At 40.8% G+C, this 26,953-nt stretch overlaps 1 protein-coding gene across 2 annotated transcripts; it reads right to left on the bottom strand.

Moving 5' to 3' along the window:
• Positions 1–355: 355 nt before the first annotated feature.
• On the bottom strand, positions 356–21,120 carry LOC308368621 (solute carrier family 45 member 3). 2 transcript variants are annotated; one of them, XM_080842837.1, is made up of 5 exons: positions 20,982–21,120; positions 15,966–16,273; positions 14,936–15,757; positions 1,964–2,229; positions 356–1,825 (listed from the first exon to the last, which is right to left on the bottom strand). In XM_080842837.1, the coding sequence occupies exons 2-5, from the start codon at positions 16,111–16,113 to the stop codon at positions 1,400–1,402; spliced, it is 1,662 nt and encodes a 553-aa protein (XP_080698963.1). In that variant the 5' UTR covers positions 16,114–16,273; positions 20,982–21,120; the 3' UTR covers positions 356–1,399. The 2 variants fall into 2 exon arrangements, with proteins under 2 accessions (XP_080698963.1, XP_080698964.1); XM_080842838.1 differs by lacking the exon at positions 20,982–21,120 and adding an exon at positions 20,681–20,729.
• Between the last annotated feature and the right edge of the window lie 5,833 nt (positions 21,121–26,953).

Below are 26,953 nucleotides of genomic sequence, written 5' to 3'. Positions count from 1 at the left end.
AGCACCCCCGAATTCCTGTTGTTATATTTGCCTCAAAAAACACGGATTCTCCGTTCCCACACAGGCTTCACGCTACTCTTTTGTGCGTCAATGCAACTAACAATTATTCTTGGCCCCTCCCTTTCGTGTTGAATCAGTTGCACATTATCACTATGATGTCATATGCGTAAGTCACAGCTTGTTGCCCTTTCATATTAGGGTCCAAGATACACAGTGTTTCTATAGAGTGGTGTAATGACCAGAATTAATCTACAGGTGCATTCAGATGACTAAAATGGACTGAGCTGAAATGTATGCTATAATGAAATGATATAATATCCTTCAGATAATTTCCTTCCTCTGAAATATACTGTATGATAGACAGGACATTAAAACAATACTAATTTTAATATACAATAAAAAAAACAATCAATTGTACATTAAAAAATAACCCATTACATATAAAGGCACATGTACCACCAACTATGTTCAAGAACTGCATGATTCAGAATTCCCCTCCACATGGACGAAAAAGCCTCATTTACAAAATGCTTAATCCTCATCACTTCTGGAAGTGCTTTTTAAAATGGATCCTACACAAATAAAGATCGATATCTACTGCACACACTCTTAAAGCTGATTATGTTTTGGAGGCATTTGAACAACAAAAATAAAATCATGTGTAACAATAATGTGGGCCACAATAGAGAAAAACATCTTCATAAAAGAAAAAGGCATAATCTTGCCCTTGTAAAACTAGGATATCATACACATATGGACATACCTCCTTAACCCTGAAGACATTCGGGTGATGTGAGCGAAATTTAATAAAATATATTAATTACGGACTAAGTAAACAAACAGTCAAACACGTTTTGTTAATACATGTTTGAGTTATCTTGATAATATGAAAATGATTAAAAGTCTAAAGCAAAAGTATTGCTCTTTTCAATGACTTCTGATCATAACGGTCATTAAATTCTGCAAATACACTATTGGAATTTTGGAGACTTTATAGAGTTCCAATGACATTTTCTTTGCCCAAGCTGTGATACATTTTTTCTTTTACAGTGTCAGCAGCCATTTCCATGAGACAGTTGGCAGTTTCAGATGTCCAAAGAAGGCTGTTTTGGAGAAGATATGCTTTCTAAGCTCAACTTTATCAAATAATTATCAGTGTATTTGTAAACTTTATTAAACAGTTTACTAAAGTGTTCATTAACTTGTTTTAACAGCAGCAGATTGTCTTCAAGGTAAAAGTAGTTGAATACTTTTTGATTGCAGCTTACTTATTAGGGTTTCTTTCGAACATTTTCTTTAGTATTGCAAATTGTTTGGTTTAAGGTCAAACAGTAAGATATACCCACCCAACACTAAAAATGCAATTAGGAGCATTGGTGGCATTAATATGGCTAGGTAGTTAACATCTCAGGTCTTTTTGGTCAAAAATCACATGGTTTGCCAAGCAAATGGCAATGGCACCAAAAATAGCAGAACAGGCGATGTAGGCAGTGACAGACTGTGTAAGTTGCACAATCATCCCCATAAAGAAAGTGGGGAAGACTTGAGACAGAAGAAAGGTGCTATCCAGAATTGCAAAATCCAGGCCAACACCACGTTTTTCATGATCGTCTTCCTCTATGGAATTAGAAGGGAAGCCATTCTGGTACTGCTGTGGGGTGTGGTATTCTGAAATATCCCTGCTGAAATATGCATTCCCGTTGACACAGCCAGGTTTATTGTTCAAGACCTCACCGTGATCATCAACTTTCAAATGCACAGATTCTCTTGTGATGGTGACACCATTCTTGTTTAATAATTTTGTTTTTCCATTTGGCATGTAAACCTTAAAAAAAAAAAAAAGAAGAAAAATAACATCTTGTGACTGATTACATTGCAATAAAATAAAACAGGTGAGAGCGAACCATTAATTTTTTTGCAAAGGAGAAATAAGTGACATGCAGATATTAACACAAAGTCTTACCTCTTTGTCTTTATGATACTGGCACGTGAGAGTGTAGGGAAGAGTCTGCAGGGTAGCATAGGCAAATCCTGTCAGAGCAGACATGGTTGTAACCAAGATCACATTCTTGGACAAGCAGATGATGAGAGCAGATATGGTGAAGCACACCATACTGCTAAGGTAGACCGTTCTTGAGCCAAAGAGACACACCAACCGGCTCATGAGTAATGAGAAGAACGTTGAGGTAGCACATTGTAGAAAAAGGCCCAAACTGCCCATTCGAATGCCTGTGTGAAAAAAGAGGGTTAATTCAAGTTTTAAAAGGAAAGACTCTTAATCTAGGAATACAAATAAACCTATGGCTTACACATTGTCATATTAATAATGATATGTAATAATATAAAAACACTAAAGACTTTTCATGTAGGGGCAATTTGTATTTTTTGGGCTCCAGGGTGGATCAAATGTTTGGGCCCATTTTATGAAATGTTTGGTCAAGCGAGAGCATCTATGATTCCTTGCTGAGGGAGCCTATACACTGCATTAACTGAAGAACTGTGAGTTGTACAAATACACAGACAGACATCTACATTTGTTGATGCTTAGGTTTGTGTTATTGTCCTCCTTTACTAGTCATCTGAAGAAATTCGAACATTGCAAAACAAACATTTTATTCTTTTTTTTAAAGCCTGATAGGATATGTGTTAACTTTGAGATGTATCCGAGATGTATTAATAGCATGAACACATAACACAGATTAGCTCCTGCTTCCTTGCTAAAACAGAAACAGAAAGTGCTATATATTTGCCAGATAGATTAATCCGAATTACGCAGTGATGGTTTGTGATTGGCGTATGCGCATTTCATTCTGTCTGAGAAAACGTCGACATGCCTATATCCAAAATCCACACCACGGGGGAATTGTTCATTTATCGTTTAAGACTAACTCATAAGTAATTTCCACCGCAAAACTAGGGCCCAAGGTCTCTGAGTTAAACAATATGTAGAATTACATGATGACAGTGAAAGGTTCACTTTCTCCAAGGTGACCATTTAGGGAATCGTTTAGAAATGCATTTCCACAAGAAAATGCGAATGTGATTGCGCCGCTCAGCAGCTCAACTTGCATATTGTAACCTGTGTAAATACCTGGACGCTAACACTTTGCCCTAAGAAAGAAAGCTCAGCTTACTGTTCGCCGTAGCTCGCTAAGCGGTTTAGCGGGCTAGATTCCAGGCTAAAAAAAGAAAACGCCCCTTTTTTTGGTTTGGCAAAGCAACTTTCGATAAATAACCATAGTAACACATCACTTAACACTAACCTGCTCCAGGGCAGGCTAACCTAAGTTTAGCTGGCTTAGCTTGCCACACCCCCGGCAAAAGGAGGGATCCCATTGACCAAAGAGTCATATTAGATAGTTTGATTAGCGTAGGGAGAGTTCTTTGCGATCACCAAGATCCATTTTTCCATCATGATGAGTACTATGATGAGCACTACCGATTCACCCGACAAGGAATAATTAATTTAAAAGACCTTCTCGAGTCATTTATTGCAAACACCACAGGCAAAGATTGAATGTCTTCACTTTTTTGCGAGTGGTAGCCTTCATTTTTGTAATGTCGGTGCGGAGAACAAAGCACTCATAATTATATGACAGTGGTATTAGTACAGTTGAGACATGGGTACAATACACCCTGAATAACTTGCATGCGCAGCAATCCTGAGACGTGATTTTAAGTTTGCACATGAATACTAACGTCTTCCCAGGAAATTTGAGCACATAACCCATCTCCCTTACGGAGATATTGGCGAAAGTTGTTTTACCTACTTTAACTTACATCATTGAAAACGTCTCGTTTTGCAAACGTGTCTAGTTTTTGTGCAGTAGTGAATAAAGTCTCAGTCTACTACACCATACATAGCATATCAATTTTGTAGAAAATGATTAAGGTGGATTCATGATAAGAAGAGAGAAATACACACAATTTCTTTTCATTGCTTCAATTTATTGAATTTCTTATTAATACATTTACATTTAGTCATAGTCATTTTATTCAAAGCGATATACAAGGATATTTAAAACTATAATTGATACGGAGGTGAAGGGAATCGAACTAGCACTCTTATCTTACTACATGGTTACTTTTCTACTTTTTTAGCGAGAATGATTAGTAAGTTAGAAAGATGGATGGATGGATTGATGGGTGGGTGGATGGATGGACAGACTAGTTAATAGACTTATTAGTTATTATTTATTCATTTATAGTGAAATATTTTGATTGAGCCAGAGAATGGAAATTTGAAATGGCTTACTATGCCATTAGCATCGCCAATTAAGCACACACGTTATGTTTCATCTGTGGAAATGGTTGATAGAGATTATTTCCAAACACTGTTTTGTTGATTTAGGAATATAATAATCAAGTGCCTTGTATTAATATATTCCTTGTATGAATCATGTTCTTATGAAAGCAGGAGCATGGCTTTTCTCTCTGTGTGTGTAACTAGAATATTAGGTGCCACTTAGTCTGCATATGAACAAGAGCACGTTTAGACCAGAGGAGATAAGAAGGGAACTGTGCTTCTTCCGACCTTGTGCAAAACTGCCATCCTTGCAAGACAGGGCAGTCCCCCCAGGATTTCGCGGGCCTTTTCTGTGATAGTTGCGGCCGTAAATGACTGATTTCGCGGGGTCTTTTCCAAAAAGTTGCGGTGAAAATTGCGGTGTTTTTAGGTGTTTGTTGCGATGAAATTGCGGGCGCAAGTCAAAGTTGCGATAAAAAGTAGCTTATTTCCCATAATTGAGTTATTTGTTGAAAAATAAATAATTAATAAACAAACATTCTCTAAAGAACCAAACCGTTGAAAAATGGTCCTCTAAAATAAATGTAAAATTCACCTTGGCCATCTTTAGGCATCTTAGAAATCACATGTCGCGGCAGGGGGGTATATTATCCCCAGCCCTTTTTAATATCTATATGGACAACCTTTCCAGGCAGCTGGGGGAATGCAGTACAGGTTGTATGATAGGTGATTCCCTGGTCAACCACTTTATGTATGCAGATGACCTAGCTATACTATCCCCGAGTACAGGCGGGTTTCAACAGCTGCTTAACATCTGTACTAATTATGGGGTCGATTTTGATGTTAAATATAATGCAAAGAAGAGTGTGGTAATGGTCTGTAGAACTAAGGAGGACATGGAAATTAAGTTTCCTGCCTTTCATCTTTCTGGGCAAGCTCTGGGGGTGTCCAAAAGTACCAAATACTTAGGGCACATTATCACAGACACATTGGAGGATGATGCTGACATGTTTAGACAGAGGAGATTGCTCTATGTCCAAGCTAACATGTTGGTTAGAAAATTCCACCACTGTACATATGATGTTAAAATTAATTTGTTTAGAGCCTACTGCACCCCTCTCTATACAGCTCCACTCTGGGTGAATTACAAGAAGGAGAGCTTGCGTAAATTGAAAGTAGCCTATAATGACTGTCTTAGGATACTCCTGAAAAAACCCAGGAGTACTAGAGCCAGTCAGCTGTTTTGTAATATGGGTCTTACCACCTTCATGGCCTTGCTGAGGAATCTTACTTTTAAGTTTATGTGTCGGCTGGACCGCTCTTCAAATGTATTAATTGATCTGATGACAGACCCTGGCCGCAGCTCTGTCAAGTACACATCTAAGATCTGGGAACACTGGCATAAGTGCCTTTTTTAGCCCTTCTTTCCTTGTGTATTTATATGCATTTATGAATGTATATTTATATGTAATTTATTGATTTTATGTATTGTACATCTCCCATGTGGGCCTTGAGCCTGTAATAAAGTTTATTATGTCCACTGAGGCTGCTAAAATGTATACGTTCTCATTGATTTTATCTCACATTAACTGCTGCTTACCCACCTGGTCTACTGCAAACTCCACTACTCTTAAACCAGTCATGTCTCTTTACAAACAGGCTCTCAAAATACTTGATAAAAAAACCTAATTCACACCATCACTGTTCTGTCCTCCAAAAATACAGACTTTTAAGTTGGGACAATCTGATCACATATAAGAACTGCTGTTTAATGTTCAAAATCCGGTTTTTGGTATTTTATTTTATTTCAATTTTTATGTGTATATGTTTAGCCATTAACACTCTGGCAGGGGTACTGCCAATGGAAACTAGCCTTTTGGCTACAATTGGGTGCATTTACATTTTAATGTTTATTAATGTACACTGTCCCTCTTCAACAAATAAACAAACTGAAACTGAAATAACCTTACCAACATGCCAAACAAAAGATTACCAGTACTACAAAAATGTAGCATAATAGGCTGTTCTGCCCTTTGCTTATTTAGGTCAGAAAATGTATATTGTTTGTATTGTTGTTATGGAAACGAACACAGGACTTTTACTTTGACATCACTCAAATGTTCGTCTCGTGGGAATAGAAACAGCTGTTGACTGTTAACTAGAAACATAGCTAGTTATGCTATGTTATGCTAAACACGTAGGGGGAAAAGTTCATAGGATTTACTTATCCACGACGAAGTGCACCTGTTGGAACTACAAAAGGACCACAAGTAAGACTAAATAAAATGTTTTGAATATCTCAGCGTACACATAAAACTGTGTTTGATTTCCATGCCTGGTGTAGCCATTCACATTGTTTACAACGGATTAGAACTCTGCTAGTGTCTGCACCGTGTCTGCGGGGCAGGAGAAAGTTGTGGGAGAGGACAATGACTTGTCAAATTTGCGCGAAAATTGCGGTGATGTGCTAAAATTGCTACATCGCACTGAATTTGCGGGTAATCGTTGAATTCGCGTGAATTGGCGCGATCGCGACATCGCGAAATCCTGGAGGGTCTGACAGGGAGCCTTGGACGTGAGAAATCCACCACGTGGTTATCCCTGCTGAAAACCAAACTTCTGACTATATAAACCTTGTGCGAAGGGTTTATCATTGCCTTCACTGTCAGCCTTGTGCTGGGAGGGGAGCCAGATTGCAATTGTCTTTGTTTGTCTGTCTAATAAATATACTTTCATGCAGCTCCGGAGTCCTAAAGTAACTAGGGTGAATTTTCACCTATCATATTTGGTGGCTCATGTCCGGGATTCCAACAACCTCATCGGCTCTCCACGCTGGGCCAATCATCAGGACCTGAACCGTACGGAGTACGAGACTGTTTTTCTAAAGACCTCCAACTTGAATTGGAAGGAGGCCAGGGCCTGCCAGCAAGGAGAGCCGAGAGTGAAGGAATTGAATTGGACTATAGGGGGTGGACTCCGACTGTTTGTGAGTATATTGGTTGTTTTATGTAAGTGTACGATAGTATGTGGTTCTTGTTTGTTTCGGTTTTGCGTACACTTGTCTTCAAGTGGGGTTGACACTAACTTTTTGCATGTTTGCTGCGGGGTGGAGAGGGGAACAAAATTGATGAAGGACTTTTTCCTGTATGCCCCGTGTGTTGAACGAATTGCTAGAGTTAGAGAAGACTTCTGTTTATAGTTTTCATGTTCTTGGAGCGCTCAAGGCTAAATGTTAGTATATTCCTGTTCATCTTCCTGTCCCAATGTAAGGGAAGGGATAAAAGGAAGGGTAGCATTCATTTTTTGAACACTAAATGTTATAAGCAAGGAAAGCCTGTTGCCATAGAAGGGTTAGCGCGCTATATGGAATATAAGCACTGTTCACCTCCTTCGCCTGGTGGTTGGAAGGAAGGGTACCGTTCGTTTTGGGAACGGTAAAGGTTATATGTAAGAGCGTTGTATACCTCCTCTGCCTGGTGGTTAAGAAGGAAGGTGTCATCTGAAGTTGAAAACTCTCTAGGCCTATTTTCTCCGGATATTTCTGTATACATTATTGTTCGCCTTGTATGAAGGGAACTTTTCACTTTCTGTTTTCCTGTTTGGCCTTCTGGTAGGCCTCTTGGTAAAGCCTGATACGTATAGAGACACACCTGTCTAGTCGGATTTTAACAATAAGAAAAAATTGGAAACAAGGGATTTAAAATTGATGACATATCCCAGTAAGAAGGGGATATGAAACATATGGCAAAACACTTATTTTTCTGTGGGGTTGAGATGAACTTTTTACAATGGGTTAAACACAGATAACTATAGTAATAATTTATGTAATTAAAGATTTCGCATTACTGAGATGCCTTGACCCGGAACCAGTAGGGGACTAATCACCCCAGGGAAATCCCCTAGCCTCAACCTCCTCATAAAACGAGTGAGTTGGAGGACCTCTGGTCGGGCTCAGGTTGACTTAGCATTGCAATCTCAAGAACAAACTAGAATAGAATAGAATAGACTTTATTTGTCATTGTGCATTAGATACACAACGAAATTAGTTTGTGCAACCACTAAAAAAAAGTTGTGCTGGGTGGAGGGTAGTGTGATTATTAAGTTCTGTGATGGCCCTGGGGATGAAACTGTTCTGCAGTCTGGAGGTGTGGGCTGTAGTGGCCCGGTAGCGTCTGCCAGAGGGTAGCAGGGTGAAGAGATGGTTTGCGGGGTGAGTCTCATCCTTCAAAATTCCACATGCTCTGCGGAGGCAGCGCGTCCTAAAGATGTCGTCCAGGGGAGGCAGTGGAAGTCCAACGACTCTCTCTGCAGATCTTATGACCCGACTGAGGGATTTTCTGTCCTTGTCTGTGCAGTTGACATACCATGCAGTAATACAGTATGTGATCACAATTTCAATGCAACAGTGGTAAAAAGACTTAAGCAGCTCGGGAGACAGGTCGTTTTTCTTCAATATCCGCAAGAAGTAGAGCTGCTGTTGTGCTTTCTTAACTGTGGCAGTTGTGTTCTTCACCCATTTCAGGTCCTCTGAGAGCATAACCCCCAGGAACTTAAAGCAGGAGGTCCTCTCTACTTCCTCACCATTGATGGTGAGGGGTTGAGGGTTCGCCTTTTGCCGTCTGAAGTCGACTATGATTTCTTTTGTCTTTCTGACATTCAGGGTCAGGTTGTTTTCGTTACACCATTTTGTCAGTCTGTCGACTTCGTCTCTGCAGGCACTTTCATTTTCATGGGTGATTTGTCCTACCACAGTGGTGTCATCTGCAAATTTGATTACAGTATTTGAAGGATGGGTGTTGGTGCAGTCATGTGTGTAGACTGAGTAGAGCAGGGGACTCAATACACAGCCTTGTGGAGCACCAGTGCTGAGGGACAGGCTCGAGGATTGGTGAGGACCCAGTCTCACTGTCTGCAGGCGATCTGTTAGGAAATCCTTAATCCACATACACAGGCTGTAGCTGAGGCCCAGATCAAGGAGTTTGGTGATCAGCCGGTTGGGGACGATGGTATTAAAAGCAGAGCTGTAATCTATGAAGAGTAATCTCACATGTCTCCCTTCTTGTCCAGTGGTGTCAGCGTTGAATGGAGGGCTGTGACGATAGCGTCCTCAGTGGACCTGTTTTCCCTGTAAGCATACTGATGCTGGTCCAGGGAGCGAGGGAGGGAAGCCTTAACGCGCTTCGCCACCAGCCTCTCAAAGCACTTGGCGATGATGGGAGTGAGCGCCACAGGTCTATAGTCATTTAAGGTGCTGATGTTATTTTGCTTGGGCACAGGTATAATAGTTGCTGTTTTAAAACAGGTTGGAACGGCCGCTTTGGCTAAAGACATATTAAAAATGTCCGTAAAGACATCTGCGAGCTGGTATGCGCATTCTTTGAGCACTCTTCCTGGAATGCCATCTGGTCCCTCTGCCTTCCGTGTGTTCACAGACCTGAGGATGAGTCTTACCTCCTCTGCTGTTACCATGGCTGTGTGGTCTGTGCCAGCAGGTGGGGGAGCAGCTCCATTATTTAGGGTCTCCGTTGGTGAAGTGGCCCTCAATCTTCTCCCTATACATGGCTTTGGCCTGCTTGATGCCTTTATTCAGGTTGTGCCTGGCTATGCTGTATGAGAGTCTGCAAATAGAAACGTATCTAACCCTAATGAGAAGAATAAACTAAAGGTAATTTAAAAGGTTTCAATATCAGTTAAAGGTATTAAGAGAAATACATACAATGACTTAGAAATGGGAAAAAGTGCGTCAAAATCAAAAGACGTACATGATAATGGCAATAAGAGGTGATTTTAAAATGTCCACAACAAAAAGAAAATTGTAAACATAGATTTTGAAAATGTTTTTGCATTATTGGTTGCGCCAAACAAACAAGGCAAAGCTTACGTTAATGGTGGCAAGAAAGCCAACGATTTGTTTTTGTTTTGTTTTGTTTTGGCGAGAAAGCCAATGATTTTTTGTTTTGTTTTGTGTGACTCCGATACCTGCTGAGCAGTAATTAGAGAATTGCATATCCAGAACAGTAAGGTTGTCAAAAGAAAGAGACATCTAAAAACAGTCATACACATAACCCATTACTTTTGAAGAGTCTGAAACGGGACAGATATTTAAAATGCAGATTATGTTTCAAAAACATGCCCTACAAACTTATTAGGAAGAGATGTGGTGTGGGTTGGGCATCCAACAATACATGGGTTTTAGAATAAATTAAACAATGGTGTCCCAAAATATTAGTATGTATAGAAAATACACTGTTTAGCCACTAAAAAAGATTTAAAGAGAATGTAAGCCTGCTACACTAACTACATTAACCTAGATTGATGCATTGGACTAACAGGCTGGGTGGGGGCTGAGTGCTGGCTCAAAAGAATCTGCTGTTCCTCCAGATAAAAAGACCCTAACCCTAACCCTTGAAACATACCCTGGCAGAAACAAGGCCAGCAGAAACAAGGCCACAAAATTAGCAGCTGTGGTCCACTAAAGTAAAACTATCTTTAAAAAGCACCTCAGCCACAGACAAAGAAATAAATTATGTATTTTCTGGAAATAACTTAATTCTGTAGATAATGGATTCCTAACGATGCGTTAGAAACACAAATGTTGCAGAGTTTACTTTATTCTCAGCCCATGCCAGCTGGAGATATTATTAAAAAGCCTGAAGATGGAAAGCAGGCATTTGAACAGTTAAAACAACTGTTGGTTAGTTATACCGTCTTAGCACATCCATGAAATGAAAAAGCCATTCGTACAAGCTGTAGACTGTAAAAAAAAGTTATACGACATCTGTGTTAATGCATAAGGGGGGACTTAAAGTTGATACCAGTGGCATACTATTCCACACGGCTAGATCCAGTAGCTGAATGTCTACAAGCAGTAGTGGCTGCAGCCTTGACAGTGCAGGCCTCTGCTCCTATTGTACAAAACAGACACTTACACTGAAAGTTCCACATGCTTATTTTTTATTTATTTTGTTTTGCTCTCACAGCCTCATATCACTATTGACCACTGCGTGACATTTAAGCCAGCTACCTTTACTTATAGCAAAGGACAGATCACAACTATGGCAGCCAGAGCTGACCTACAAAATATGCCTATTCCAAAAGCTGATTTAACTATGTTTGTTGATGGTTCAAGCAAAAAGAACCTTGATGGCAGTAATGCAACGGGTTACGCTGTAGTCACAGCAGAGAAAACCTTGAAGGCAGAGCCACTACCTTCACACTATTCCGCACAGGCAGCAGAACTTATTGCACTGATTGCGCACACACGTGCAAAAGACTCGGTTTCATTGGGAAACCACAAAGCAGACAAGGCCACTAACCAAGCAGAAAGTTTTATTACTTTTATTTCTTTTATTATGATTTTAGTAATCCAAGAAGCCTATTGGACCATCAGGTTCTGCTACGATGTTGACCATTATTTTACTCCATGTATTGCTATTGCTGCTTGATTTTAATTTGTGTACAACACTTTGAACTGCAACAACCATCTGAAACACATATACATTTGAAGAATTAAAACACACAAAAAGATATGCAAAAAACAAACACAAAAAACACACTAAAAGCACACTAAAAGATATGCTGCAATATTGAGCCATGGTGAAAACATGCCTCAATAAGAGGGGATAGTAAGCATATATTTTTAAGTTCTTGTTTTTATTTTATGAGAACGTAGGTTAATCATTCATCATTGATTTTATATTGTTTTACTTCTTATTCAATTATTTTGTTTGAAAGATGTTTAAACATTCAGTTATAGATTGAGTTGAGTTGAATCCAAACGAAAGAAAGAAATATTGTCTAGCCATAGACAATCACTGCTCATACAACCTCCAGTCAGCAGGACTGTAGCCATAGACAATCACTGCTCATACAACCTCCAGTCAGCAGGACTGGTAGAAAAGGATAAACTGTTCTATTAAATGCAAATTGAGAATCTTAGAGTGAAATTAGTGAAATTAAGAATGCATGTTGTTATCACTGTTTGAAATGATGTATGGAAGAATCTACACTGCCTAAACTCTTAAACCATTTGCTAAAACAAACAAAGAGATTGAATACACACTTTCAGAGTATATGGCAAAGATGTCGAAACTAAATGCGCTCAGACTTCTCTCCCCTACACAGGAACACTGTGAGGCTGAATTCAAGGTTGGACCAGGAGATTGGGTCCTAAACAACAGCTTCCAAAGAAAACACTGCCACTTACCCAAGTGGGACAGACCATACCAAGAGCTACTGTCAACATCTACCACAGCCAAAATAGCGGAGAGAGCCACATGGATACATCTAACACATTGTAAACTACAAAGGCTTCCTTAGAAGAGGATAGGAGCTGTCTTCCTCTACAGTTTTCCAAGGCCATGATGAAGCCGTGATGAAGCTCAGAATGATGATTTTGAGGTTATTCATTGAAATGATAATTAACGCTTAAGAAAGATGATTTTTGATTTAGATTTAGATTTTAATTATGTTTGTACATTTTGATTATCCATTGAAACGGATAAAAGGAGGGATTGATAGAGATTATTTCCCAACACTGTTAATGAGTTAGGAATATAATAATCAAGTGCCTTGTATTAATATATTCCTTGTATGAATCATGTGCTTATGAAAGCAGGAGCATGGCTTTTCTCTCTGTGTGTGTAACTAGAATATTAGGTGCCACTTAGTCTGCATATGAACAAGAGCATGTTTAGACCAGGAGATAAGACCTTGTGCAAAACTGCCATCCTTGCAAGACAGGGAGCCTCGGACGTGAGAAATCCACCACGTGGTTATCCCTGCTGAAAACCAAACTTCTGACTATATAAACCTTGTGCAAAGGGTTTATCGTTGCTTTCACTGTCAGCCTTGTGCTGGGAGGGGAGCCCGATTGCAATGGTCTTTGTTTGTCTGTCTAATAAATATACTTTCATGCAGCTCCGGAGTCCTGAGGTAACTAGGGTGAATTTTCACCTATCAATGGTCATTCATACAAACCTATGCCAAATTGCATCGTTACACAGATCATGAGTAGGGCCAATAGTTTTCCGCGTCAAAAAAAAAGCATTTTCCGTGTCACATTTTGGTGATTCCGTTTTTTTTCCGCATAAAAAAAAAGCATTTTCCGTTCCACATTTTGCTGAATACAATACTGGCGCATAGTGCATTCAAAGATTTAGGGTGGCACGATGGCGGAGAATCAAGAGACCAGCCTTTCCGCATGTTAAAGGTGCATTAAGGATTAATAGCTATTCGCTAAAGGTATGCTAGCAGCTAAAACTAACGAAATCTCTTGAAATGTGCTGACTTTGACATTATGACAAACTAATTACTCAACGACTGTCCTTACACAGTCAAACATCAACCATGTGCAACACAAGACTAAGCAAGACGGCAAATAAGCTACTTACTAGATCGGCAGAAGGTAATCAAAGTCAGGTCGGCGGGCATCGGCAGGCAAAACTACAGAAGGCAGTTATATGCCTATCGACCCTGCTATGCCATTGGCACGGACGCAATTCTCCATATTAAAAGTCATTGTAGCGCCCCAATTTTTTTTAAGCTGTTATTTTAAGGTTAAACTGCTTATCCTAACCCTAAAGCATAATTGTTGCATATTGTGCCTTTAACTGTATGAAAAACTCTCTGTTGATAGTGATGTTGCCTAGCAACGCTGTCTGTGTGCATGCAGCTCCCTCAGATTTACTGTGTTCAGTTTGTCGCCAAGTAGTTGACCGTACTAGCTATGGGCCTTATACATTTCCAATGCTTAAATCATCATTTTCGACCAGTATGTGAGGAATTATGTGCGTACCTAATGAAAGTAAGGGTTTTCATGAAGTTGCTACTGTGATAGATCATGTATTAAATACCAAATTTAGGGCTACATGCCTGTGCTATTAGTAGTGATTAGCATGCTAAGCGGAGATTTAGCTATGTTCTGTTCTTATGTTGATACGCTGTAATAAAGATGGGTTCATCCTGTTAAGATTTCGACTGGATGAGATATGAATGAGATCCATGTTGCCTAGTGTAATGTCCACTATTATATGTATCGAGTAATTAGTTGTGTAATTGTTATTGTGTAGCAATAACTCATGTTAATGTAATTCAGTGCAGTGCTAATTAGTCCCCATTCTCATTGCAGACCAAACATATGTACGATCACACCACACGCATCGTCATGTAATGGTAATTGATGAATGCACATTAAAGGGAGATAAAGAAGACTGCTTTGGTAACTCAGTGAATAATACGTGCCCTTCTTAGATTGTTGTTTGCCAGCCATCAGCAGAACAGAAGACTTAACATTTTTAGTTTTAAATGAGATTCGGAAGACGAGCAGATGAATGTGACTAAATGTGGCGGTAGCAAGGTGTGTGTGTGTCAAACGTTAAAAAGGGGGGCGTGGCCGGAGCAGAGCTCAGCGCAGACGTGAAATTTCCTGACTACTTTTGTTCTTCAATTAATGTTGGTTCATTGTTGCGATCATTGTTGTGTTTATTTAAAAGAAATTCAGCCTACAGGGTAAAATACAGGGGGTTTTGGGCGATATTGATGCACAAAATTATGTTTCCGTTTGAAAAGTTGCAATTCCGTTTTCAATGGCCCATTCTGTTTCAGATGGTCCATTCCGCGAATTCCGTCCGTTTTCGCGGGAAACCTATTGGCCCTACATGAGAATACTTGACCCTGATTGGTTCTTACCGTCGTCATAACGTTGTCTCAGGGTTGTCCCAGGAGCAGCACTGGGGACACCTTCATACAACCCCTCTCCCACAAAGTCTGTGTAGAACAGCATGAAAGACATCACTGCAATCCAGCTGCAAAGCTGTGCTACGCAGAGCTGTCGCATCACACGTGGCACATGGCAATAGCTCCGGTAGATGGCTGGTGTCATGGTCCAGCACGTCTGCAGCAGACAGAGCAGGGCCCCTGACTTCAGAAACCTGAATTTGCACCTGAGCAGGTAACAACAGGAGCACGGCACCCAGCGGCCTGTCTGCAGAGGACTTGGCTCTAGACCTGCAGAGGGATGCCCTGGCTCCTCTGATGCCTTCATCGTGACCAAGGCACTGGACACAAAGATGACGATGAGCAGTGAGAAGAGGCACTCTGCCTGCCCTCCAAGGTAAACTGACAGCAGCCCTCGACTCCAATCCAAAGCAGGAAGCAAATACCCAATACAGCCTCCCAGGCTGACCATGAAGGAGAACATGGCAAACGCCTGGCTGTAGTCCTCCTGGTCATGGTACAGGTCAGACAGCAGAGCCTCCAGAGGAGTGAAGCACAGCTGGCCACAGAAATCAAGCAGGCCCACACCCAGGATAAGCAGACCCACATGAAGGGTTCGACCACCCCAGAAGTATGTTGCCAGAGCATCTGCGTGGGGAATGATGACCAGGGCAATCAGCACACCAAGCGACAACAACCAGATGAAAGGCCACCGCCGCCCATAGCTGCTGTTGCAATGATCACTAGCAGAACCAATCAGCGGGATGAAGAGTAGTCCCAGGACTGGTCCTATACCTGGGAAAAAAGGATTCACAGTAAGAAGAGTACTTAATCTCCACAGATACATACAGAATTGATGGAAATTGACTGTCAAGAATATGAAGATGTGTTTCATGCAGCTGCATTGCAATATTCCATATTTTTGAGTAAAAGAGGGAGTTGCTGCTATGTTAACATGACATCACAGGTTGGAGGAGTAGTCATTAAATCTTTAGAGCTGTACCTAACACCATAGTCATATAGCGCTCCTCCACCCCTGTCTCCAGCAGCAGTGGGGGCACATAGGTGATCCCAGCTGCCACACAGATCTCTAAGCCACAGGTCAAGGAATTCAGCAGTAGAAGTCGCCACCGGGACCTCCATTCAGGCATATTTTCACAGCCTGCCTTCCTGTGCTTCGGAACTGGGAAATCCAACAGATGGTGTCCAGTTTAGTGCCTGAGGACAAAGTGGCCACCGGAGAAGGGGAGCTGGGACACACAGAGGTCTCAGATGTCCTGATGGATCCATCCTGTTTTAGGCATTCTAGATCTACAGAACAAAACACAGCATGAAGATATTCAGAGAGACCAGAAGAGCAGAAGAGACCAGAAGAGAATTTCCTCTCTGACAACAGACTTGAAGGATAAAACACAAAAGGTGGACAAAAGATAGGGTGACCAGATTTGAGTTGGTGAAAAAGAGGACACTTCAGTGGTGACGGTCGGGGGGGGATGGGTTGATAGTTACGACAGGCCCTCGTGCATGCTATTATCAAGGGCCCTAGTGCACGTTATTTACTAGTTAAGAGGCGCGCACACACGCGCACACACACACACACACACACACACACACATTAGGCATATACACTATATAATAGTTAAACTTTCCTATGTTGTAATTATGTATAATCCATTGTGTCATCTCTCCTTTTGCAAAAGATAAAGCAACAACAAACTCTGATAGCTGGCCTCCCTCTCATTAATATCTTAATATTAAAGGCAACCAGTGCAACTTTATATCTTTATATAAACATTCAATGAAAAATAAACATTCAATTTCTAGTCTTTTTTACACGTAGTAAGTTTCAATAACTCCATACCATTACATATCGACATTCAAGGAGCAAAGATGAGACGTCGTTGTGTGGTGAGAGAACTGATAGAAAATCGTAAACAACAACAATCGCCGGTGGGGAGAATTATTTACTTCGGCTATTGTATTGGGAAAGTAGACATGTAAAAAAGAAAGATATCAACAATAGCACTCTGACACACTAACGTAAACAAACGGTCAAAGTGCTGAAAGGTTCTTTAAAAACACTTATGAAAGGCACGATTTGTTGCGGCGGCACAGCAGCTTTACCAACATCTGAAAAACACATACAATGAAACAGGCGCTCGGCGGCGACCTATCATTCAGGGCCTGTTTTGGAGCAGATTGCCTAGCAGTCCGTAGTCTCCCAATTTGCCAAAATGCTGATTGTGGATTATCATTCCCTAAAATCCACCTTCGGTAAGGTGTGCAGTGCACTGCTCTGCTATTGTTTCTGACATCTGTGACAGTGGCAACAGCCGAGTGATCTTTTTCCAAATTGAAACTCAAAAATACCTACCTGAGGGGCCGCATGGAACAGGAGAGGCTGAATTGGCTGGCTATCCTTTCCATTGAAAAAGAGTATCATGAATCACCACCTTTATGTTTGAAAGGTGCTTGCCTGTGTACTTTGCCTCTAGGTCTTGACGTTTAGATTGTGCGTCTAAATTAGATCGTCTCGTCACATGATCAAATAGAGACTTGACATTGGACAACAAAATATTACCCACAAATCATTGCATATCTGTATATGACAACAATACCAATGAAAATAAGAAATGATTCATTTAATTGAATAGTTTTTTTAATAGTTTCCATAGTTTATGTAGGATAAGCATATAATTGTGTTATAGATTGCTACTGACTATTTCCTTTCTACAAAATAATACCCACCATGACCGAGATAGGTTGGCCATTCCGAGGGTATATATAACATATGGTACATTGTGATAGCTATGTAGCTAATCATTGATCGCTGGTGTGTTCCCAACACTCGGTCCCTTTGAAAAAATTCTACAAAGAGACACGAATCAAAATCCCGGACAATTTGGGAATCCCTGCCGTCTTTTTTAGGTCTCAAAAAGAGGACATGTCCGGGAAAAAGAGGACGTCTGGTCACCCTACAAAAGAGCAGGAGAAATAGGAGTTTATTAAGGATGTTTATTAAATTAAGAACTATGCTAGAGCCTCATGTCTCGTATTTAAACGTATGATTTAAGGCACTACAGGTGAATAGGGTAAAAATCTTTAATAATAGGTATCACCATGAAACTTTTTCAGTTGATTAGTCATGTTTAGATGAGAAAAAAAATGTATTACAAGTTTTTTGTATTTTTATGTTTGAATATGCAAATTAGGTATTATCTCGTTAAATATGCGCTAATTTGCATAATGTTTAAAAGAAAAATCTGATCATGGGATAAAGCCAGGTTAAAAATTCCTTTTCCCTTTTCTTGGCATATTAGATGGGAAAACAATTACAGAGGGATTTATGGATATCTACTTTTGTTTTCCTGTAAATCAGAAAATACTATCAATAGCCTTAAAAAAAAACGATTTTCGCCATGTTTTAGGGGATATAATGTTATATAATTCAGGCTAGGAATAATATATTTACAAATCCCTCTGTAAATGTCTTCATAATATAGTTGGGTACAAGACTTGAAAGTTTGGTGTATATAGGATGAACTGAAGTGGAGATTTTTCCCTTGGAGTATGACAAAAAACTAATTTCGAGAAAATCGCATTTAAAGATTCAAGGAAGTGTCAAGCCATACCACGTGATGCGTCTGAACGAATCACGTCATCAGAAACCACCGCAAACCAATGAAATTGCGTCCTTAGGTTTAAAGCCCCGTTTTTACTAACATCATTGGTTACTGCTGGAAAGGAAATGTCCTTATTTGGATTACATAGCGTTGTGTGGGAGATACAGAGCTTTTCAACGATACCAAACATGACAGGCATCAGATATCCGATATACTGCACGTTACGTTAGAATGCTAACTTGCACATTTTTGCCTGCCGTGTCTCGCCTTAATGATTAAATGCAAAGTTTATAAAAAAAATGTATTGGCTAGACATGGAAAGAGTCAGATGGAGCCATGCTTATTGAATTTTTCCAATCTGAAGCTAAATGGCTCCCAGACGGTGATTTGGTATTTTCTTGTGTCACACTCCTTACTTATTCCTCTGGACAGGACCTTGTGAAACTTGTTTGTTTCAATATACCATAGTTCAGAACTCAGAAACGTAACAACCAAATAAACGACTTAAGAGATAACTACATTTTATGCACTTATTTAGGGAATGTTTTTATGGGCAACTAGGTTTGGCATCATCTTCGAATTCATATTGATGGTGTGGTAATGTGAAGGACGACTACACATCATCCCCAATTAGAATCCGTAACAATAGTTTGAAAATGTTCAGTCTGGAATGTTTTTTTCCCCGTATATATCAAAATGTTCTTTTTCTTTCCGTATGCTTTGCTCCAATTCCATAGCCTTAGGAATCATGGTGTTTGTTAGTGAAGAGGGTGGAAATAATGGTTGCCTCCCCAACTGTGATGAAACCTAGAGCAGTGTTGAGGTGACTCGGGGGGCCATTGGGCAAAAGAAATAGTCGCTAACAGGGCCCAATGGCCCCTATCAGCACGGCTTACAGGGTAGGCCTTATGTCAGGTGAAAAACTCAGCACATTATATCAACTTGGACATGAATTGCAAGGGGGCATGGACTCAGCACAAAAGTCGCTTAGCGGGCTTAAATGGCATGGTGCAGACATACTAGATACTACACTACACTGCACAGGTTTTATCAGCACATGTAGGCTATGGGCTAGGCTACATTTCCATCAAACAGTTCTTAAACTGCCACAAAGCTCCCTAATATGCATGCACACAGACAATTTGACACTTCCCAATATGTTCATTAAAGGTAGGCAAATGTCTGAGATGCTGGTGAAAATGTGTTGACATTTGAGCTCCACAACTAATCGGAAAAAACACTTCATTCTGTGCTGCTTAAGCAACGATTTGATGTTGCACACGTGAATCAACTTATAGCAAAAAATTACAATCATGGATAGATGTATTGGACTCATACAATTCACTGCACAGCATTATCAGACATGTCACTCGTAGTCTCGACAACTTCAGCTATACAAATGTTCGTACCACGAGGTTGGGGAGAGATTTCAATCATAACTGAAACAGTTATGATAACTTCTGCAGTGCTCTTGCATGATGATGATTGTTCCATAATATAAAAGTTTGTTATGCATGCCTTGTTTTGTGTACGTGTGCGTTGACGGAGCTTTGTGTTGTTTGATTGCCCCCGTGTCTAAAGTGAAGTTAGATAAATTGCAGGACTGCAATTGCTTCTATTGCTGACTGCTTTTAGGCTAGCCTAAAAACATACCAAGCTACGGAATTGCTATTCCGAATGCCTCCTCCCCCACTCCTATACAACACCGGCCCACTTTTGGTTAGCAATAGTTTATGCTTAATACCTTTCCAGCCGTTGACAAAAGTAGAGTATATTGGCGTACAGTTGGGCAACCACTAAAATCTAGTCTGCTATGGACTTTAGTCTTCAGCAGGCAAATATAAAAATTAAGTCGTGAAATATCAGAGTGGATATCATAAAGGAAAAGTCGTTTGTTGTTCAATCATAGCCTCTTCTTTTCACTGGACCACGGAATTTGGTGAGCATACCCTAGCCTAAGCAACTGCAGGAAACGGAAATCCTTAAGTTTCATTTATTACAAGCAATGAGCAACTTTCAAAAAGAAAAAACCTTTCGTGAACAGAACATGTCACTAACAGCGGTCGGAAAGACAGCTTTGCAGAAATCCACTTACCTTTAACCTTATCACCATAGATCTGAGGGCAAGTCGTTTACAAATTCCAACCCTCGCTGGCTAACTTTGCATGGAATCGACACGCACGTTGTGACGTGATGAGACTAGTCGGGGGAGGGATAGAGTCCTGAATTCGTCCGATGATAATAGAAACTTAGAAAGAGTAATATTGTCATTTTAGGCTAAGCTGTAACATGCAACTTTTACGTAATTACTGGAACTCCTAATTGCTATGTGAAGGAGCGGTGTTCCGTGATATTAGTTTTCTAAGGTTGAGTTCGAGTTCAAATTGATGACTTACTTCAGCTTGATGGTCAACGTACGTAAACTGCCAGTCTCGGTCAGGGAGGAGCTACAAAAGACGCCAGTCAAGCCCGGACAGTTTTCTCCTTCCCGCATCTTACGTGACCGGTCGGAACTACCGGCGTGAAGCTATCCGACACTTTTAAGTTCGAACACGTCTAATCTTGACGTTGTCCATTGACAGTTTGAGATCCTGTGTATGGTGTCGATGTGCCGAGATCTCGCGAGATCTAAGCCCCGCCCCCCATTGTGACAGCTGCTAAATCGGACACTTTATCAGAGCTGACAAGAGTTTACAATGGCAGCTATCAGTGACAAAACTATATCCCAAGAGGCTCTAGACAACTTTTGGAGACAAAAGGACCTGATTTCGCCTAGAAGCCTTCAAAAGGGACTTAAATATGCAATGGAGGGATATGTATACAATTTAAAACTCGATATGGTGGATAACAAGCTTAAATTTGAGGCGAGAATTTACAGAGCTCAATGCAAGAGGGAGAAGCCTCAACTCACGGTCATCGCGATTGCCGATAAATACATCCAATACCAGCATTGTTCATGCACCGCATGGGAAAGATACAATGAATTCACAGTCAGTTAATTTAACTAATCTGGAAGGCACCCAGATGTACACCTACGTTTATTAACTAGCAGGAACCTGCCCCTGACAGGACAGTGTCCTAACCATAGGCTATGGTCCTAACTGTCTAGCTAGCTTGTTAACGTAACCTTTTTAATTACCGGCATGCGTGTGTTTCGTTCACGTTGTCATGTTAATCCATTATTAAACCTATCGTTTGTTTAATAAACTGTCCCATAACTGACAAAGTTACGCTAGCGCAGCTATTGAATCATTAACGTTAGCTAATTTGAACCAGAGATAACTTGCCTAAGCCTAGCATAACATCAGTGGTGAAAGTAAGCAGGTACTGTGAATAATGAGTAGGCCTATGCCTTTTATCATGTAGGCTTAGTTGATTGCTTTAGCAAAGGGAAATTCTAACAAGAGTATGGCAGAAAGCTTATGAACGTATAGTTCACTGTGTGGTCTGTCACACAGCTTAATCCACCGGAGATATTTTGGACCGGTCTTGTTTTCGTTTAGGAAATGAGATACAATATACCCCATTGCCTATCTTCTCACGATAACTCGTATCAGTGTTTTATCTACCCCATGCACATCGTTTGGCCATTTATGTTGAAACTACATTACCACAATTACACACTTGTTTTTGTCCCGTTGTGGCTTGGGGAAAGGGATGAAATATATACCCCATTCTGCAGCCTATCGGGATACCTACTGTCGGTGTTACATGTACCCCAAGCACATCGTTTGACCATGTTTTTTTTTTTTTTCATAAGCAACATCAATCTATCATTAAATTATTGTAACATGTCTCCTCCCTGTTGTTTTCAATGGAGTTATCGGAGCCGATGTCCGAGTCCAGTTCAGGCTGGAATGTCATTGGTTCATCTGCGTTCTAAGGGCGGCGCTTAGCGACAGGTCAAATTGTGTTTCTTATTGTTTTTGTAGTAAGGGAAAGATATGGATATTTATGAAAATCTGTGAACTAATTTCTTACCAATAGATTTTTTAACCATGTATTCTTACAGGTGTCTAGAGACACCACACAATATATCCACGGCCAAATCTCATGGGAATCTCCTGGACAGCCTGTCAAAGTTGGTCTGCCCAGAAGGTCTGTGTAAAAATCGGAACCCGGCAGAAAAAAGAAGGATGCAGAATGGGTCATAACTTTTGAAGTTACATACAGAGACAAATAAACACATTTTCCCATTCAATATTGACCCAGTGAATACAAATAACGGGCTATTTTTGTCATTTGACCACATTTTAATTGCGTTTTTGGTCAAAAACAACAAAAAATGTCCTAAAATGTGTAAAAATTCAACTGTCTTTTCATTATTTCAAATTACTGTGTGCTTTTTCACCACTTGCTCTTCATTTCTTCATTGAATTCTTCATTCTCAATTTCTTCAGTGAATTTGATTATTTTATTGGGTTGTTAGGTGAAATAATGCCCCAAAGTTAACATTTTTAACCCTTTAATGCCCTAGACTGCAACCCGGAAAAATTATAAAACTCTCAGAATGTGGGATAACATTTAAAGTTAACCGCATACAGACACAAATTAACACATTTTCCCATACAGTAATGACTCAAGGAATGAAATTAAGTATTTATTTTTGACTTTTGATTATGTGGGTTTATTGAACAATAACAAATAGAACATCTATAATCAGTTCATCGTAGCATCAATTCTCATCTCATCCAGTGTCATCAAACTCTACTGTATCTCCCTCAGTGCTGTAAACTTCAGGATGGTTGATATTCTGACAAGAGGTACCATGGCATTTCCTGCACGCAGAAAAGCACTTTACCCCTTGCTTTTTACAGCTGCAACTAACAAATCTCAGAAGATAGTGTGGAGCAATTGGATCGGTGGTCGGCACTGGCTCATAACCTTGCTGCCCCTTTGTCCATCCATACTGAAGGACATCCAATGACGGACTTTCCAGCACTAGCCAGTCTCGGGTCTGAAGATATGCTCGCAGTGAGTGCTGGGCTGCAGTTGGAGGCAGTTTCTCTGGGTTGATTCTCCCTGCTGCGACCCGTTTGCTGAAGATCTCAAAACGTAAGTCTTCTAAATTTCAGAATCTGTTGCCGCAGAAAATGAACGTTAACAGTTTGCAGCCAGCTTTGACAATATCACTTTTCTCAGCTCTGATGTCAAGGAAAACATCCATGGCCTCCTCTGCTTGGTTGGTATTGCAAAGCTTCTTTAGCAAAGTTGGCTTACTAAATCCTGAAATTGCAGACACCGTGTCACAGCCAGAGAAGCTGTGCAAGAACGCTATGTACTTCAGATACCTCTCTGGTAGGGCTTTTCTGATCTGGTCCATGCTGTACGATGTGTCTTTCGCTGTTGTGAGGAAAACTGGGTGTTTTACCTTGTGATGTAGTAACATGGCCATGACATCGGTGTCCTCAGACCTGACCTCCACCGACGAATTTATTACCTCCTGTAGTGCAATAGAAACAATCGATGTGTCTGCATCCCCGGAGCATTATTGAACATGTATATCCTCCTGTTGGAAGGTCTCTGCAAGGAGCAAAATGAGCTGTGATTTGTTCTGTTGGTTATCAAGGAACTTTTCCTGTGGCACCAAATTTTTTAGGTCTTTGCGAATCGTAATGTCACAACATGCCTTTTTTGTCCTTCTCAGATGGTCATGGTCTTTGGTGGAGCTTTTGTAACCATCAAAGACCACAGTAGTCCGGTAGTGCTGTCTACCCATTGACACCACAAACTGAAGGTAACTCTCTGCAATATCCATCCACGTGAGGTTAGTCTCCCATTTGACACTGTGCAAGAGCCAACCTCCATCAACCACCAGACTTGTGCATAGTGGGGTTTTGACAGGCTCCACAAATTCCTTCAGGAACCTTGCGAGGGCAGCCTTGTCTGGCTTCCGCAACTTCTGGTGCTTGTCAAATAGAGACAATGGTGTTGGCGTCAATTCAAAACACAATGCTTCTTTGGTCTTGATTTCACGCTCACTAATGATGATGAGACGGTTGAAAAATTTGAGTGAGTCAGTGATAAGCTTCTCTCCATTGATTTTGGGAGCAGATCTGAGGCTTGCTAATGACTTGACCTTGTGTTTTGTTTTCATTGTATCCAGAAGAGTTTTCCCATCCATCTTGGCTTGCATGGCTCTGCCAACCTCCTCTACATTATCAGCATTGACTGAATCCATAGGAGTGCTGCTGAAACCTGTCGAGAAAGATACCAAGGTTTTCTTGTCACGTATGGAATCGAAGGGGTTCACTTCTTCTAACCATCCAACTATGGCATTAACTGCACCATTGTCCTTCTCCATCTGGGCTCTTGTGACATCTCTGTGGAAAGGTACCCCACTTTTCTTCATCACCTCTTCAAGCTCCTGGTGAATGAAGGTGAAGTGGTCCAGGGTCTGAATCCAAGACTTGCGCACAGATTTGTTGCGGAACCGCCCTCTGCTTAAACCACCTTGAGGATTTGGCCTCACGAATGAGTGTGGTTTCTATTGCCATGTCAGTCCATGTACCTGACCATTCATGGTCTGAGAACCGGACTACATGATTGCCGTACAAAGTGAACTTAGATAGAGTTTCCTGGAACACGGGGCTGTCATGTCGCTGCTGCATTAATTGAGCATAGAGCCTTGCTCCCTTTGCATACAGATGGTGCCCTGCTGCTGCAAACGTGTTCAGCATCCCAATGATGCAGTTGAGGTGGCCTGTGTGGTCTGGGACACGCTCACTCCTGATAAATAACTTGATGAGGTCCATCCTGCCGTAATACCAGACCCAGAGTGCAGGTGTCCTTCCTCCCTCAGCCAGAGTTTTCAATCTCTCTTCCATCTTCTCTTTGAACAGTGACACAATTCTTGGGTTGTCCGTCGAACCTGTTAGAGAGAGTTTACATTGTATTACTATAATAATAAATTAAATAATAATTTAAAATGACAATAAGTTAAAAAGAGAACATTTAAGCAACGCTAAGAAAAATCATGGAAAGGGAAAATTACCTCTTTGCATTTCCTTTGCTGTTCTGATGAAGTTCTCCATTTCTTCATACTCCTGCTCGCTGAAAGAAACATCTTTCAGAACAAACTTGGCAATTGCTGCTGATGCAAGAAGGTGAAACCGGATGGACTTGGCATAAGCCCTGCCTGAGAGAAGGTGTTCTGCTGTGTTGCTGCCTGGGTAGACCAGCTGTATCATCTCTTCCAGTCCTGTGTCTGCCATAATCTCCCCAATGGAGCCCAGGAAACTTCTTAGGAGATGAAAGCCTCCAAGCCTCGTCATGATTGGCAGATCACATTGGAGAACTATCTGGGTTGCTTTTATCCATATTGGCATGTCAAATGTGATCACAGCAGTCTGACCACTGCGTGTACACTCCATAAGAGTGGTATAAATGGTGCTGTAGTCATTGGGGTCCCCCTCAATAATGGGCAGAAATTCAATATGGGACTTTTCCTTGCATCCAGGTTGGTGTATCAATTTCATAAACCCATTCCAGTTGTGGTGTTCAAATGTGGTGTTGCAGTTCTGGATAGACCATCCTGCCATCCAAGCAATGTCTCCAGACGTCAGTGCTGGAGGGTCTTGGTGGAGTTCAGCGATGGGAATCAACCGGATGTCTGCCAATCCTGCTTTACTTTTTGGTACAAAGGACTGTATGTTTACCTCTGTTACTTTGAGAGCTGCCACCTTTTCATGCACTGTCATTTTTCTCCTAGGTATAGCTGTGTGAAGCTCTTGTTGTCTTGTTGTTGGAGCAGGAGATGTTACTCTGATCATGCCCATTGCATGGAATGATGTGTTTCCTTGTAGTGATGCAATGTTGAGATCTATATTATCACCAACAAATTGAAGAACAGTGCTCTCTGCAGGGACTGAGAGGGTTTTCTGATTTTCCTCATGCATTTGTTCACCACTCTCCTCTTGGTCTTCTGAGTGTTCTGTAGATAGGACTGCATCCATCGCTGCTTCCTCAACTTCCACAGCATTCCTACCATTCTCATCTGTGATTATAGTATCTTCATCAAAGCTACCACATCCATTTTCCACATTCAAGTAACAATACTTGTAATCATGAAGCTCAGCAGAGGACTCAGAGTATCCTAAATTATGAATGCGGTCAATCAACCACTTGCTTCCAAACAAGTAGTATTATATGGTCCCGATGACAAATATTACCCTTGAGCACAGTTGTGTAGAAAAATATGTATGCCCCCTTTTGTTTACCTCAAAGTAATGCCACTTTATACTCTATTTTGAGTTGTCAGGCCTAAAGTGAGATGCTGCTTAATACCAATATAATAACCAAATTCATACAGTAAATGATAAATGAACAGCCAGATGTGGTGGAAAAAACAGCAACAGTTGAAAGAATG

The sequence above is a fragment of the Sprattus sprattus genome (genome assembly GCF_963457725.1).
Source record: "Sprattus sprattus genome assembly, chromosome: 7".
Classification (NCBI taxonomy): domain Eukaryota; kingdom Metazoa; phylum Chordata; class Actinopteri; order Clupeiformes; family Clupeidae; genus Sprattus; species Sprattus sprattus.
Note: the sequence above shows the minus strand (reverse complement) of the source record. Positions and strands in the feature narration are given on the sequence as shown.